General features: G+C 47.3%; 1 protein-coding gene across 3 annotated transcripts in view; it reads right to left on the bottom strand.

Annotated features, from left to right (window-relative positions):
* The window catches only part of ADCY5 (adenylate cyclase 5), a 111911-nt gene extending 98143 nt beyond the window's left edge, over window positions 1-13768 (bottom strand). For all 3 annotated transcript variants that reach the window (XR_012220260.1, XM_073545259.1, XM_073545260.1), the window contains exon 1: window positions 12124-13768. Coding sequence is in view for 2 of the 3 variants with exons in the window: in XM_073545259.1 (XP_073401360.1) it covers window positions 12124-13026 (903 nt within the window). In the remaining variant the exon portion in view is untranslated. The remainder of the gene's footprint in view (window positions 1-12123) is intronic.
* Between the last annotated feature and the right edge of the window lie 764 nt (window positions 13769-14532).

Here is a 14532-nt window from a genome sequence, read left to right as displayed (position 1 = left end):
GGTGGAGCCTGCTATCTTTCCAGTCATGGTCTTCGTAAAATTATTCACGCCCGTTGCAACCCGATAGATTGCCTGGACTTCCCCGACATCCGGCAATCGTCCAGCAAATTTCATGCTTGCACACTATCGGGTCCCCGCTCACTGGATCTGGGTGTACATCTCCAGCTTCTTTTCATATCCGTGCACGCTCCGGAAGGCAGGAAGTCAGTGGCTGTGAGAGCGCACGCTCTGCGCGGCCCTCTGTTCCTGCGGTTCCAGAGCATGTATAATGTAATGACACAGGGGAAAAGTATTGAAAACGCTTAGTGAAATGTATTTCATATATAAACTTTTGTTGGTGATAAAGTTTTAAGATGCCTTCTGTAAGGAGAAACTAGTCGCAGGCATTGCTCAGGTGTTATTCTGGCCCATTCTGCCACGCAAACACTCGTCACATCATGAAGTTTCCGTGGCTCCTTCTATGATCTCTGAGCTTTAGCTCCTTCCATACATTTTCTCTTGGATTCAGGTCCGGTGATCGGCTCGGCCATTTTAGCAGATTTATTTTACTTCTCTGAAACCAATAGAGTTTCCATAGCTGTGGATTCAGGGCCATTGTCTTGCTGAAAAGTTCACCCTCGTTTCATCATCATCCTGGTGGATGGCAGCAGATTTTCATCCAGAATGTCTCGGTACATTTGTCCATTCATCCTTTCCTCAATTATATGGAGTTTGCCAGCAGTTGTCAGGACTTTCCAGGGCTTTTTGCACCCCTCTTCCTTCACATGTTCATTACTTTTTCCTTGTGTCATCATTTCTCATTATTACACATAACTCAAAGCTCTATGGATGATATATTTGCCTGTGTGGATTGAATGGGTGGGTTACAAACATCTGGTTAGAATTTCATATCAATAGCCCCTTTAGAAGTAGATTTACTTAGAAAATTGGTGACGTGTTCAATACTTATTTCACAGGTTGTATCTCCAGAGCAGAGAACCTTCAATATGTGACTAATCTCAGCCCCTTTTATAACACTCCGGCACATCACTAAAGGTTACTGTCTCCTTAAAGCAGCTTCCCTATTGGATCACATTATCTGGTTATATTATTCTTATCGTCTCTTTCTGCAGTGAGATTGTGTGCTTCAGTTCCTGCAACATATATTCTCACAGGGATCAGACCTTTGACCATCATTCCAGTCCAGGATGGCTTTCCCATGTCGAGCAGCTGGACACTGGCCACCAGAAAGTTTCTGCTCTCCTCAGAGGGAAGCTAAACATAGCAGTGAAAATATGTAACTGTGAAAGCGACGAGCGGAGGAGACTGCACAATCCACAGATATGAGAAGGATCAACATCATAACAACAGTGTATCCACCCTCAGAATAGTGAGTGCAGCTCTGGGGTATAACTCAGGATCAGTAACTTCACCAGCAGAATAGTGAGTGCAGCTCGGGAGTATAATACAGGATGTAACTCAGGATCAGTAATGTAATGTATGTACACAGTGACTGCACCAGCAGAATAGTGAGTGCAGCTCGGGAGTATAATACAGGAGGTAACTCAGGATCAGTAATGTATGTACACAGTGACTGCACCAGCAGAATAGTGAGTGCAGCTCTGGGATATAATACAGGATGTAACTCAGGATCAGTAATGTAAGTACACAGTGACTGCACCAGCAGAATAGTGAGTGCAGCTGTGGGATATAATACAGGAGGTAACTCAGGATCAGTAATGTATGTACACAGTGACTGCACCAGCAGAATAGTGAGTGCAGCTCTGGAGTATAATACAGGATGTAACTCAGGATCAGTAATGTAATGTATGTACACAGTGACTGCACCAGCAGAATAGTGAGTGCAGCTCTGGGGTATAATACAGGATATACAGTCATATGTAAAAGTTTGGGCACCCCTATTAATGTTAACCTTTTTTCTTTATAACAATTTTGGTTTTTGCAAGAGCTATTTCAGTTTCATATATCTAATAACTGATGGACTCAGTTATATTTCTGGATTCAAATGAGGTTTATTGTGCTAACAGAAAATATGCAATCTGCATTTAAACAAAATTTGACCGGTGCAAAAGTATGGGCACCCTTATCATTTTCTTGATTTGAACACTCCTAACTACTTTTTACTGACTTCCTGAAGCACTAAATTGGTTTTGTAACCTCATTGAGCTTTGAACTTCATAGCCAGGTGTATCAAATCATGAGAAAAGGTATTTAAAGTGGCCACTTGCATGTAGTTCTCCTATTTGATTCTCCTATGAAGAGTGGCATCATGGGCTCCTCAAAACAACTCTCAAATGATCTGAAAACAAAGATTATTCAACATAGCTTTTCAGGGGAAGGATACAAAAAGTTGTCTCAGAGATTTAACCTGTCAGTTTCCGCTGTGAGGAACATAGTAAGGAAATGGAAGAACACAGGTACAGTTCTTGTTAAGCCCAGAAGTGGCAGGCCAAGAAAAATATCAGAAAGGCAGAGAAGAAGAATGGTGAGAACAGTCAAGGACAATCCACAGACCACCTCCAAAGACCTGCAGCATCATCTTGCTGCGGATGGTGTCACTGTGACCGATGCTAGTACAATAAACCTCATTTGAATCCAGAAATATAACTGAGTCCATCAGTTATTAGATATATGAAACTGAAATACCTGTTGCAAAAACCAAAATTGTTATAAAGAAAAAAGGTTAACATTAATAGGGGTGCCCAAACTTTTACATATGACTGTAACTCAGGATCAGTAATGTAATGTATATATGCTGGTTACGGAGTTTTATTCTACATCTGCTTTGGGTGCCCTTACAACAGTGACCTGCAGGCTGGCAGTGCACGAGTCCCTGGTTGGCAGTACCATACCCTGAGTGTTGCCTGTGCCATGTCGGCGTACGTCCCATTGTGTCAGGGTAACAATGTATCAGTGTATAGACGGAGCGCTGACCTCCCGTATACACAGCGTCCAGCTGCAACAACAAATAATCAGATAGCTATTATTAATCTCCCAGGAATACAGAACGGAGCCAAGTCCGTGTGCAGAGCCAGAGCAGATGGCGTGTGACGGGCGCTGGATCCGACACCCAGCCGCTCACACACTGAAGTGACCACACAACTTAATCTAACATCTGCCAGGGGCATCTACAGCGCCAAGGAAAAGTGGCACAAACATTTACTACACTAGAGGAATCCCCTCCTGAAATCATCCCGAGGAGCCGCTCCACCGGCAGCTTCACTATGGTTAATGGCAGAGCCTACCCCTAAAAGAAGCACCTGACTGGAAACCATCAGCAAGCAGGACACCAACTGTTTTGTTTACTAAAGCTGTAGCTTCTTAAAATATCAATAAATACGCATGACAGGAGTACATGCTTTGGTTCCAACCTATATTTCCGACTTTCCAAATGATCAGATGCTAGATTAAAGGGTTTGTCATTATACGGGTTATTATGGTCCATTTCAGCAGAGAGAGGGTTAAATCAGAAAGGAGGAAATCACAACAGAGCGAATGCGGTGCCACGGGATGCACGCCAAGCGAGCGCAGATTGCCATGGCAACAGCAATACGAAATGTGATGAGAGGAGGGCGCAGTGCCGCTAATTACGAAGAGGGGGACGGAATAACAACAGAGTCACGTGTGTGCGCCTGTTTACACACAACGCAGCCGCCATCAGGAGACGTCGCCTCTGCGCACCTGCGTCGGCCGGACATCACCATATCTGTCCGTCACTACGAAATCATGTCATTAAAAAATGGCCCAAACCTGATGCAGCTATTCCCTCCTTGGGGGTAACTAGCAGGGCAGAAAGAACAGCAGCCCCTGCAGGACCCCAACTACACAGAGATGGCGCAGTCACAGAGGACAATGCAAGGACACACGGAGCCCGGCTGCCCCATGGTTACCCTGCCGTGAACATTACATCTGTACTGCTGCATCACTGCGCAGTGTGACGTCAGCCGTGCATTACACCTCCGGGTCACGTCAGCCGTGCATTACACCTCCGGGTCACGTCAGCCGTGCATTACACCTCCGGGTCACGTCAGCCGTGCATTACACCTCCGGGTCACGTCAGCCGTGCATTACACCTCCGGGTCACGTCAGCCGTGCATTACACCTCCGGGTCACGTCAGCCGTGCATTACACCTCCGGGTCACGTCAGCCGTGCATTACACCTCCGGGTCACGTCACATGATTGGTGCACTGTAACATCATGTGACCTGCGCTGGGATGTTACTGAGACCTCTGTGTGTGTGTTACTCTTGAGCTAGGATATCATGATGACTTTCCTGTGACATGACTGTGTGCACTCTTTTTGCACTGTGACATCACTTTGTGTATTATCCTTTGCTATAACACCATGGTTTGTATAACTATATATCTTCACTAATACAATGCCGCCATGTGCATCATCCCTATGCTCTGACGTCACAGCACGTATCATCCCTATGCTGTAATGTCACCATGTGCATAGTCCCTATGCTCCGACATCACTGGTTGCATCATCCCTGTACTGTAATATTTATTTATTGTAACTTTTCATTGCTTTTGTTTGTGCATAATTTCTCTCGTCACAACACAAACACACGATTCCACTAATGTGTGAAGTTCTCCTTTAAATCCAACAATCCAGAGGATGAGGACTTGGAAATCTAGATATATGGGAGAAATTCTGGTTACATCTGTATCACTATAAAAGAATGTGGAGGGTGGGAAACGCGCTCCACCTCCTGCATCTATAAATAACAGTATATGGGAATGAAGCGAAGCGCATGTGACCGGAGCAGGAGACGCAACGCAAGTCACTGAATGCAAAGGTGCACAGACCCTCCTGACCCTCAGCATGACACATGGAGGGGCTGATCCACGCCATGATGGGCTCTAGATCAGTTTGTGATGACCTGACTAAAGTACGACGCCCAACATCATACTGGTGATGCCTCACGATGCAGAAGCCACAGAGGATGGACAAGCAGTCGTCCAGCACTGTGGGAGCCACGGACGTAGGCAGAGTCCAGTACTTGTGTAATATCCAATGTGGATCGTAAGAGTAACCCCATCCTGCTCCCTATCAGGGGTTGTAGTACCCATAAAATCCCCAGCACGATACAAGCCACCGCGCCCGAGCTCCTATAGCACCTAGTAGGTTAGAGTCCTGCTCTCCCCCAACCCATAGTCATTCCAGGTTTAGAGACTGGGACAGATGTAAGAACAAGTTAAAACATGCAGTAAGGGGGGCCTCCCTGTTCTGGCCGGTGGGAAATGGAGATTGTAGCCCTAATAGTGCCACAGAATATTTACATAACACCGCTATAAAATACATACACAATACCCGCCAAATGGTCCCCACGTGACACCCCTGCACAGAGCCCATGTAAAACCCGCCAAGTGGTCCCCACCTTACACAGAACCCACGTAATACTCACCAAATGGTCCCAATGTGACACCGCTACACAGAGCCCATGTAAAACCCGCCAAGTGGTCCCCACCTTACACAGAACCCACGTAATACTCGCCAAACGGTCCCCACGTGACACCACTACAGAACCCATGTCATACTCACCAAATGGTCCCCATGTGACACCGCTGCACAGAACCCATGTAAAACCCGCCAAGTGGTCCCCACCTTACACAGAACCCACGTAATACTCAAACGGTCCCCACGTGACACCACTACAGAACCCATGTCATACTCACCAAATGGTCCCCATGTGACACCGCTGCAATACCTGCCAAATGGTCCCCACATGACACCGCTACACAGAACCCATGTAATACTCTCCAAACGGTTCCCACGTGATACGGCTACACAGAACCCATGTAATATTCGCCAAACAGTCCCCACGTGACACCGCTACACAGAACCCATGTAATACTCGCCAAATGGTCCCCACGTGACACCGCTACACAGAACCCATGTAATACTCGCCAAATGGTCCCCACGTGACACCGCTACACAGAACCCATGTAATACTCGCCAAATGGTTCCCACGTGACCCCGCTACACAGAACCCATATAATAACTGCCAAATGGTTCCCACGTGACACCGCTACACAGAACCCATGTAATAACTGCCAAATGGTTCCCACGTGACCCCGCTACACAGAACCCATATAATAACTGCCAAATGGTTCCCACGTGACACCGCTACACAGAACCCATGTAATACTCGCCAAATGGTTCCCACGTGACCCCGCTACACAGAACCCATATAATAACTGCCAAATGGTCCCCACGTGACACCGCTACACAGAACCCATGTAATACTCGCCAAACGGTTCCCACGTGACACCGCTACACAGAACCCTTGTAATATTCACCAAATGGTCCCCACGTGACACCGCTACACAGAACCCATGTAATACTCGCCAAACGGTTCCCACGTGACACCGCTACACAGAACCCATATACAGTTGTGGCCAAAAGTATGGACACCCCTGCAATTTTGTCAGATAATACTCAGTTTCTTCCTGAAAATGATTGCAATCACAAATTCTTTGGTATTATTATCTTCATTTAATTTGTCTTAAATGAAAAAAAACACAAAAGAGAATGAAGCAAAAAGCAAAACATTGATCATTTCACACAAAACTCCAAAAATGGGCCAGACAAAAGTATTGGCACCCTCAGCCTAATACTTGGTTGCACAACCTTTAGCCAAAATAACTGCGACCAACCGCTTCCGGTAACCATCAATGAGTTTCTTACAATGCTCTGCTGGAATTTTAGACCATTCTTCTTTGGCAAACTGCTCCAGGTCCCTGATATTTGAAGGGTGCCTTCTCCAAACTGCCATTTTTAGATCTCTCCACAGGTGTTCTATGGGATTCAGGTCTGGACTCATTGCTGGCCACCTTAGAAGTCTCCAGTGCCTTCTCTCAAACCATTTTCTAGTGCTTTTTGAAGTGTGTTTTGGGTCATTGTCCTGCTGGAAGACCCATGACCTCTGAGGGAGACCCAGCTTTCTCACACTGGGCCCTACATTATGCTGCAAAATTTGTTGGTAGTCTTCAGACTTCATAATGCCATGCACATGGTCAAGCAGTCCAGTGCCAGAGGCAGCAAAGCAACCCCAAAACATCAGGGAACCTCCGCCATGTTTGACTGTAGGGACCGTGTTCTTTTCTTTGAATGCCTCTTTTTTTTCTCCTGTAAACTCTATGTTGATGCCTTTGCCCAAAAAGCTCTACTTTTGTCTCATCTGACCAGAGATCATTCTTCCAAAACGTTTTAGGGTTTTTCAGGTAAGTTTTGGCAAACTCCAGCCTGACTTTTTTATGTCTCGGGGTAAGAAGTGGGGTCTTCCTGGGTCTCCTACCATACAGTCCCTTTTCATTCAGACGCCGACGGATAGTATGGGTTGACACTGTTGTACCCTCGGACTGCAGGGCAGCTTGAACTTGTTTGGATGTTAGTCGAGGTTCTTTATCCAACATACGCACAATCTTGCGTTGAAATCTCTTGTCAATTTTTCTTTTCCGTCCACATCTAGGGAGGTTAGCCACAGTGCCATGGGCTTTACACTTCTTGATGACACTGCGCACGGTAGACACAGGAACATTCAGGTCTTTGGAGATGGACTTGTAGCCTTGAGATTGCTCATGCTTCCTCACAATTTGGTTTCTCAAGTCCTCAGACAGTTCTTTGGTCTTCTTTCTTTTCTCCATGCTCGATGTGGTACACACAAGGACACAGGACAGAGGTTGAGTCAACTTTAATCCATGTCAACTGGCTGCAAGTGTGATTTAGTTATTGCCAACACCTGTTAGGTGCCACAGGTAAGTTACAGGTGCTGTTAATTACACAAATTAGAGAAGCATCACATGATTTTTCGAACAGTGCCAATACTTTTGTCCACCCTCTTTTTTATGTTTGGTGTGGAATTATATCCAATTTGGCTTTAGGACAATTCTTTTTGTGTTTTTTCAATTAAGACAAATTAAATGAAGATAATAATACCAAAGAATGGGTTTGCAATCATTTTCAGGAAGAAACTGAGTATTATCTGACAAAATTGCAGGGGTGTCAATACTTTTGGCCACAACTGTAATAACTGCCAAATGGTCCCCACGTGACACCGCTACACAGAACCCATGTAATACTCGCCAAACGGTTCCCACGTGACACCGCTACACAGAACCCATGTAATACTCGCCAAACGGTTCCCACGTGACACCGCTACACAGAACCCATGTAATATTCACCAAATGGTCCCCACGTGACACCGCTACACAGAACCCATGTAATACTCGCCAAATGGTTCCCACGTGACACCGCTACACAGAACCCATATAATAACTGCCAAATGGTCCCCATGTGACACCGCTACACAGAACCCATGTAATACTCGCCAAATGGTTCCCACGTGACACCGCTACACAGAACCCATGTAATACTCGCCAAACGGTTCCCACGTGACACCGCTACACAGAACCCATGTAATATTCACCAAATGGTCCCCACATGACACCGCTACACAGAACCCATATAATAACTGCCAAATGGTCCCCACGTGACACCGCTACACAGAACCCATGTAATACTCGCCAAATGGTCCCCACGTGACACCGCTACACAGAACCCATGTAATACTCGCCAAATGGTCCCCATGTGACACCGCTACACAGAACCCATGTAATACTCGCCAAATGGTTCCCACGTGACACCGCTACACAGAACCCATGTAATACTCGCCAAACGGTTCCCACGTGACACCGCTACACAGAACCCATGTAATATTCACCAAATGGTCCCCACATGACACCGCTACACAGAACCCATATAATAACTGCCAAATGGTCCCCACGTGACACCGCTACACAGAACCCATGTAATACTCGCCAAATGGTCCCCACGTGACACCGCTACACAGAACCCATGTAATAACTGCCAAATGGTCCTCATGTGACACTGCTACAAAAAGTCCATGTAATAGCCTACAAACTGTGCTAAAATAATAACTCTACACAGAAGCCATGTAATACGTGTCAAATAGTCCTTATGTGACAGCACTACACAGAACCCATGTAGTTGCCTACAAATAATTGTGCTAAAATAATACTGCTATACAGTGCCCATGTAATACCCACCAAATAGCTTCCAAACACCGCTACACAGAAGCCATGTAATAATCACATACACTGCCCATAGAATAACCACCATATAGTCACATAGTACCACTATACAGTGTCCATACAATACAGTTACCCATTTTATAAAATACAGCACTGCTGCAACCTTTTAGGAAGTCTGTTCCGGGGCCCCAGCAGTGGAAGACTTCAGTGTAATGAGCTGTTCTGCACAGATTTGATATCAATATTAATCACTGACTCGTCTTCGCCATCAACTGCACAACGGACAGAGCGCACAATAATAAGAATTCCTGCTCCTCAGCTGAGGGTTTGTTACATTGTTCAGCATCAGTGTAGGTTACACTTATCAGTCCTAAGTCCTGGACCTCTTTACCCCTCATAGAAGACGGTCAGGACTTCAGCTGTGATTATAGCATGTGGCTAGTCATCGCTGTTTGGCAGGTAAACAATGACGAGGATCTCCAGAAAAATTGGGACTTGAGTGGTGGAGGCCACCTGAAGGCTGAAGCATAGAGAACTACCAAAGCATCAGGCCTGGAGCATCTGGGGACACATAAGGATGCGAGGCTGAAGCAGGGAGAACCACCAGAGCATAAGGGCTGGAGAAGCAGGGACACCTAAGGATGTGAGGCTGAGGGAGAGAGAACCACCAGAGCATCAGGACTGGGGCGGCGGGGAACCCATTAAGATTTGAGCAGGGGCCACCTGCTGATTCAAGGCTGTGGTGGGGAGGACCACCACAGCATCAGGGCTGGAGCAGTGGGGGTCACATGCAGATTCAATGCTGTGGCAGAGGACCGCCACAGTATCTAGGCATGCTAGAGGTGCACAACTCGTTTTTTTTTTTTACCTTTTAAAGCCATCGACTGCCTTTTAAGAACTGTTCCGTCCTGTGCATAAAGTATATATCTATCATATACAGGGTGGTCCAAAAGTAGGTGGACAGTATGTGTAATAGGGTTACGAAGGGGGAGATTTATCAAACATGGTATAAAGTGAAACTAACTCAGTTGCCATTAGCAACCAATAAGATTCCACTTGTCATTCTTCACACTCTTTGGAAAATGAAAGGTGGAATCTGATTGGTTGCTAAGGGCAACTGAGTCAGTTTCACAGATCCAGTTTTCACAGATAAATCTCCCCCAAATCTGTTGTTTTCTTTTCAGATAATTCAGATAACCCATAATAGCAGATAATTTAAATACAGATCAAAGAAAATGGATTTTAAAAAAAAGAGTATTGGAAATCTCAAAATGCTGAAACCGTTAGAGCAAATTGGGGGTGAAACATTTAGCCCTCAAGCCCCAAAGAGACAAATCATTTACCGCATTCGTGACAAATTCGATGCCACTGGCTCAATCCTTAATGCTCCAAAAACTGGTCGACCCAAAACAGCCGGTACAGAAAATAAGAAACAAACTTGTTGCTGAAACATTTGTTCAGAGTCCAAAAAAGTCCACAGAAGAGTCTCTTAAGAATTGGGAATTTCACGAGCTTCCATCATGCGAATCCTGAAATCTATTGGGTGGAAGCTTATCGTCCACGTCTAACTCATGGTTTATTGGAGGATGATCCAGACAGGCGGCTGCAATGTAGTGAGATTATGCTTAACGAAAGTGAAGAAAACCCAGGAATTTTAGATCACATTCTGTGGAGTGATGACGCTTCCGTCACATGATCTGGCCATATTACCAGACAGAATTGTATTTACTGGTAGGATGAGAACATGCATGTAACATTAGAGCAACAACTAATGAGCCTGGTGTCAATGTTTGGGGTGGGATTTCAAGTTTTGGGGGTTTTGGACCATTTTTTTTTTTTTTTGATGGAACAGTCACAGGAGATAAGTATCTCGAAATTCTAATGAATCAAGTTGTTCCCCAGTTACAGCAACAGCCTAATTCAAATGACCTTTATCTCCAACAAGATGGGGCCCCTCCACATTATTCAGGAGTCGTCCGCGAGTATCCTGAAGAAACATTTCCTAGTAAATGGATTGGCCGGCACGTTCACCAGACTTGACCCCAATAGATTTTTTCTTTTGGGGGGGTACTCAAGGACAAAGTTTATAGTCGAGTGTCAGTGATTTGAAAAATTACATAAGAGATGCATTTCTAGAAATTAATACCCAAAGAGACTTGTGGAAAAAGGTTTGTCGAAGCGTAAGAGGCACAAAAGCTGTGCAAATTGTGATGGAAAACAGTGTGAGCGCCTGCGCTGACGACATTTAAGGGCTTTTGTATTATTGCGTAGAATAAAATTTAATTGTCAATGTTATGCTTGTGTTATGAAATATAATTTGATATATAAATCAAAATAAACGTTATTATTTTCTGTCCACCTGCTTTTGGACCACCCTGTATGTACACATGCGTCTTTCTGCACAATCGTCAGTTATGGTGGATGCTCCGGACACTCCTGACAGTGATCGGCTCGGATCACAGATAGTCTTTCTGCCTTAAAAGGGAAGAAATAAAATGTTTCCTCACACTGTATGATCAGGGCACGTCCAGTGTGGAGGCGCTGCTTTTCCCTCAGTTCCACTAGTGGACACCTTGAATGATCACATATGTGACGTGGACCTACACGAGGGGCAGCTGGTCTATAGCACAGCTGCATGAAAGAAAATAATGAATCTCACAACATACAATGCGAGCAAAACCAATCAGCGACCTCCCCTCCTACCGCTCTGACCCATTTCTTAGATCTGTTTCTTGGTCAGTTGAGTGACCACCGTGATGGCGGCCAGGAGGATTATCACCCCAATTTCCCCAAAACAGCTTGACAGCAAATTTTGAGATATAGTTACTGAGGGTAGATAATTGAAGGGTGATGTTACCAGTAGTCCTACTAAACTAGCGCTGCCCAGTGACAGCAAGCCTCAGATTAGTCAGGCGAACAAAATTGTTTCTGCAACTCCTCTCGACCTGCCAGAGCACAACTAGGTCACAGGCCGGTAACAGGTGTGGGTTTCTCGTCTGCGTCGTGCAGAGCCCCCAGTGCGACCCTATACTGTGGGATGAAAGGCGATGAGGATGCACTCACCTGCTTCACCAGGAATTCATCGCTTGCATTGATTTTCAGCGAGATGGCGAGATGAGTGGCGGACAGGACAATCCCGCTGAGGACTGCCGCTCTCATACGGACTGGAAGCAGAGTGTACACGGTGTAGATGAAGAACACGGTCCACCAGATCCCATCAGAGGCGGTACGGGGTCTCACCAGAAGGACGCAGACCACCTGCACCATGAAGAGGACGATGATGACAGTGTAACACGCCAGCCACATGTAGTCCTGGTGGAAGTCGTTCCGATTGCACACACCGATGAGCACTACGATGATCAGCATGGCCACGCACAGGACCACCACATAAGGCACCTGGTAGAGCTGGTGGAGGCAGTGGAAGGTGAGCAGCACCAGGCACAGCAGGATCAGCACAGACATCAGCATGGTCAGACTGCTCTGGTTCAGCCTGAAGAAGTAGCGCTGGTAAAGCTTCTCAAGTTTATCCGACTGGAACTTCTTAGAACGGAAAATCTGCAGGATATTGGTCAGACAGACCCCCATGGAAAAGTGGAACTCGGAGCCCTCCTCTGCGCCTTTACCCAATTTCTCATCCAACCCCAGCTCCACGGATTTGGGTCTCACCTCCCCCACGGGCCGCTTCTGGAGGGGCTGGTTGTTGTTTCTGCTTTCCTCCCCATGCTCCTGCCAGGCCGACCGGGATCGGAAGCCAACCTTATTGTCCGACAGGGTGTTCTTCCCCGGCTGAGGCTCGTAGTCCTCCTCGCTCCGCCACAGTCCCATCATCCGGGAGGTCTTCTTCCTAGAGTAGGAGCAGCCATTGGCCCTGGTCTCTGCTTCGCCCCAAGCTGAACGGTGCTCTGCCCCAGAACGGACGACGGTCGCCCCAAATCCTGGCGGACTCACACTGTTTGACCGAGACATGGCCCCTGATTCCAGGCCTGTGGGTCATCAGGGGGAGCCCCAAACCTCACGGCTGCAGTAGGATCTCCGGGGGGAGCGGACCCTTTCCTTCCATTGTCACCTGTGGCACCAGAATCCACCAATCACAATGATAATGATATGGAGAAGGTTCCGCGATCAGATGGATCTACTATAATCCACCAGTAGCAAGTCATCCAGACCCCCAGGAACCAGCCTCAGATCTGTGAAGATCCATCATCAGATCCCAGAGCAGCCCAACAAGACGTTCCCTTAACCCTTACTTATCAGGCAGATCAGCTCCAATCCACAGAGGATGATGGGCGCAGCAGAGAGGATGGGAGACATCCCCAGAAGATCGCACGTCCGATGGTGCCTCGGAGAGAGGGCAGGAGGGGCTGGAAGCCGCGTCCCCCAGCAGAGGCTTCAGGAGGGAGGCATGGAGTCACCCCCAGGCGCTGCAGCCAGCCTCCTCCATGCACTCCAGCGATGGAGCTGCCCCCCTCTCATGCAGTCCTCCAGCATGGAAGGCTTCTCTGCACCCACAGCCGCGATCCGCACCAGGGTCCTCACATCGCTCACAACAGATCCAAATCGCTCTTAGCTAAGTGGGATCACCTGACCTGGTAGATTGCACACGATCCAGTTGTTGGGATCTTGTTCGGATTCTAGAGCAAAAACCAGATCTTCAGCTGCGGCGACAGCGGCACCAACCGGATCCAGCACCGAGCGCTGTGGGCTTTGTAGTCTCATTGAACCGAACGGAGGGAACAAACCCCGCCCACTGCCCGCGATCAAAGACGATTGGCTCAGACGCGCTGTCAGAGTTTACGGCTGTAATCTGATTGGTCAGAAACCTGTTTAATGCCTGAAGAGTGAAACATTGTATAGAAGATATGTAACTAACGATCACCGGACCCAGGAGTGTGATACAGAGCGACTATGTATACTACACATATATTAGCCACACATAGTATATATGTACGAGAAGTACATCGTCCTAATCATTCAGTTCCGGATTCTGAATCAGCCCCATCATCTCCCCCTGTATAACATCCAGCCCCATCGCCTCCCCCCCTGTATAACATCCAGCCCCATCCCCCCCCCGTATAACATCCAGCCCCATCGCCTCCCCCCCCATGTATAACATCCAGCCCCATCGCCTCCCCCCCTGTATAACATCCAGCCCCATCGCCTCCCCCCCCATGTATAACATCCAGCCCCATCCCCCCCCCCGTATAACATCCAGCCCCATCCCCCCCCTGTATAACATCCAGCCCCATCGCCTCCCCCCCCATGTATAACATCCAGCCCCATCGCCTCCCCCCCTGTATAACATCCAGCCCCATCGCCTCCCCCCCTGTATAACATCCAGCCCCATCCCCCCCCTGTATAACATCCAGCCCCATCGCCTCCCCCCCCCATGTATAACATCCAGCCCCATCGCCTCCCCCCTGTATAACATCCAGCCCCATCGCCTCCCCCCCTGTATAACATCCAGCCCCATCG

This window comes from Dendrobates tinctorius, unplaced genomic scaffold, assembly GCF_039654945.1.
Source record: "Dendrobates tinctorius isolate UK_male_01 unplaced genomic scaffold, ASM3965494v1 ptg000143l, whole genome shotgun sequence".
NCBI lineage: Eukaryota > Metazoa > Chordata > Amphibia > Anura > Dendrobatidae > Dendrobates > Dendrobates tinctorius.
The sequence above is the reverse complement of the archived record's forward strand: the minus strand, read 5'-3'. Positions and strand labels throughout refer to the sequence as shown.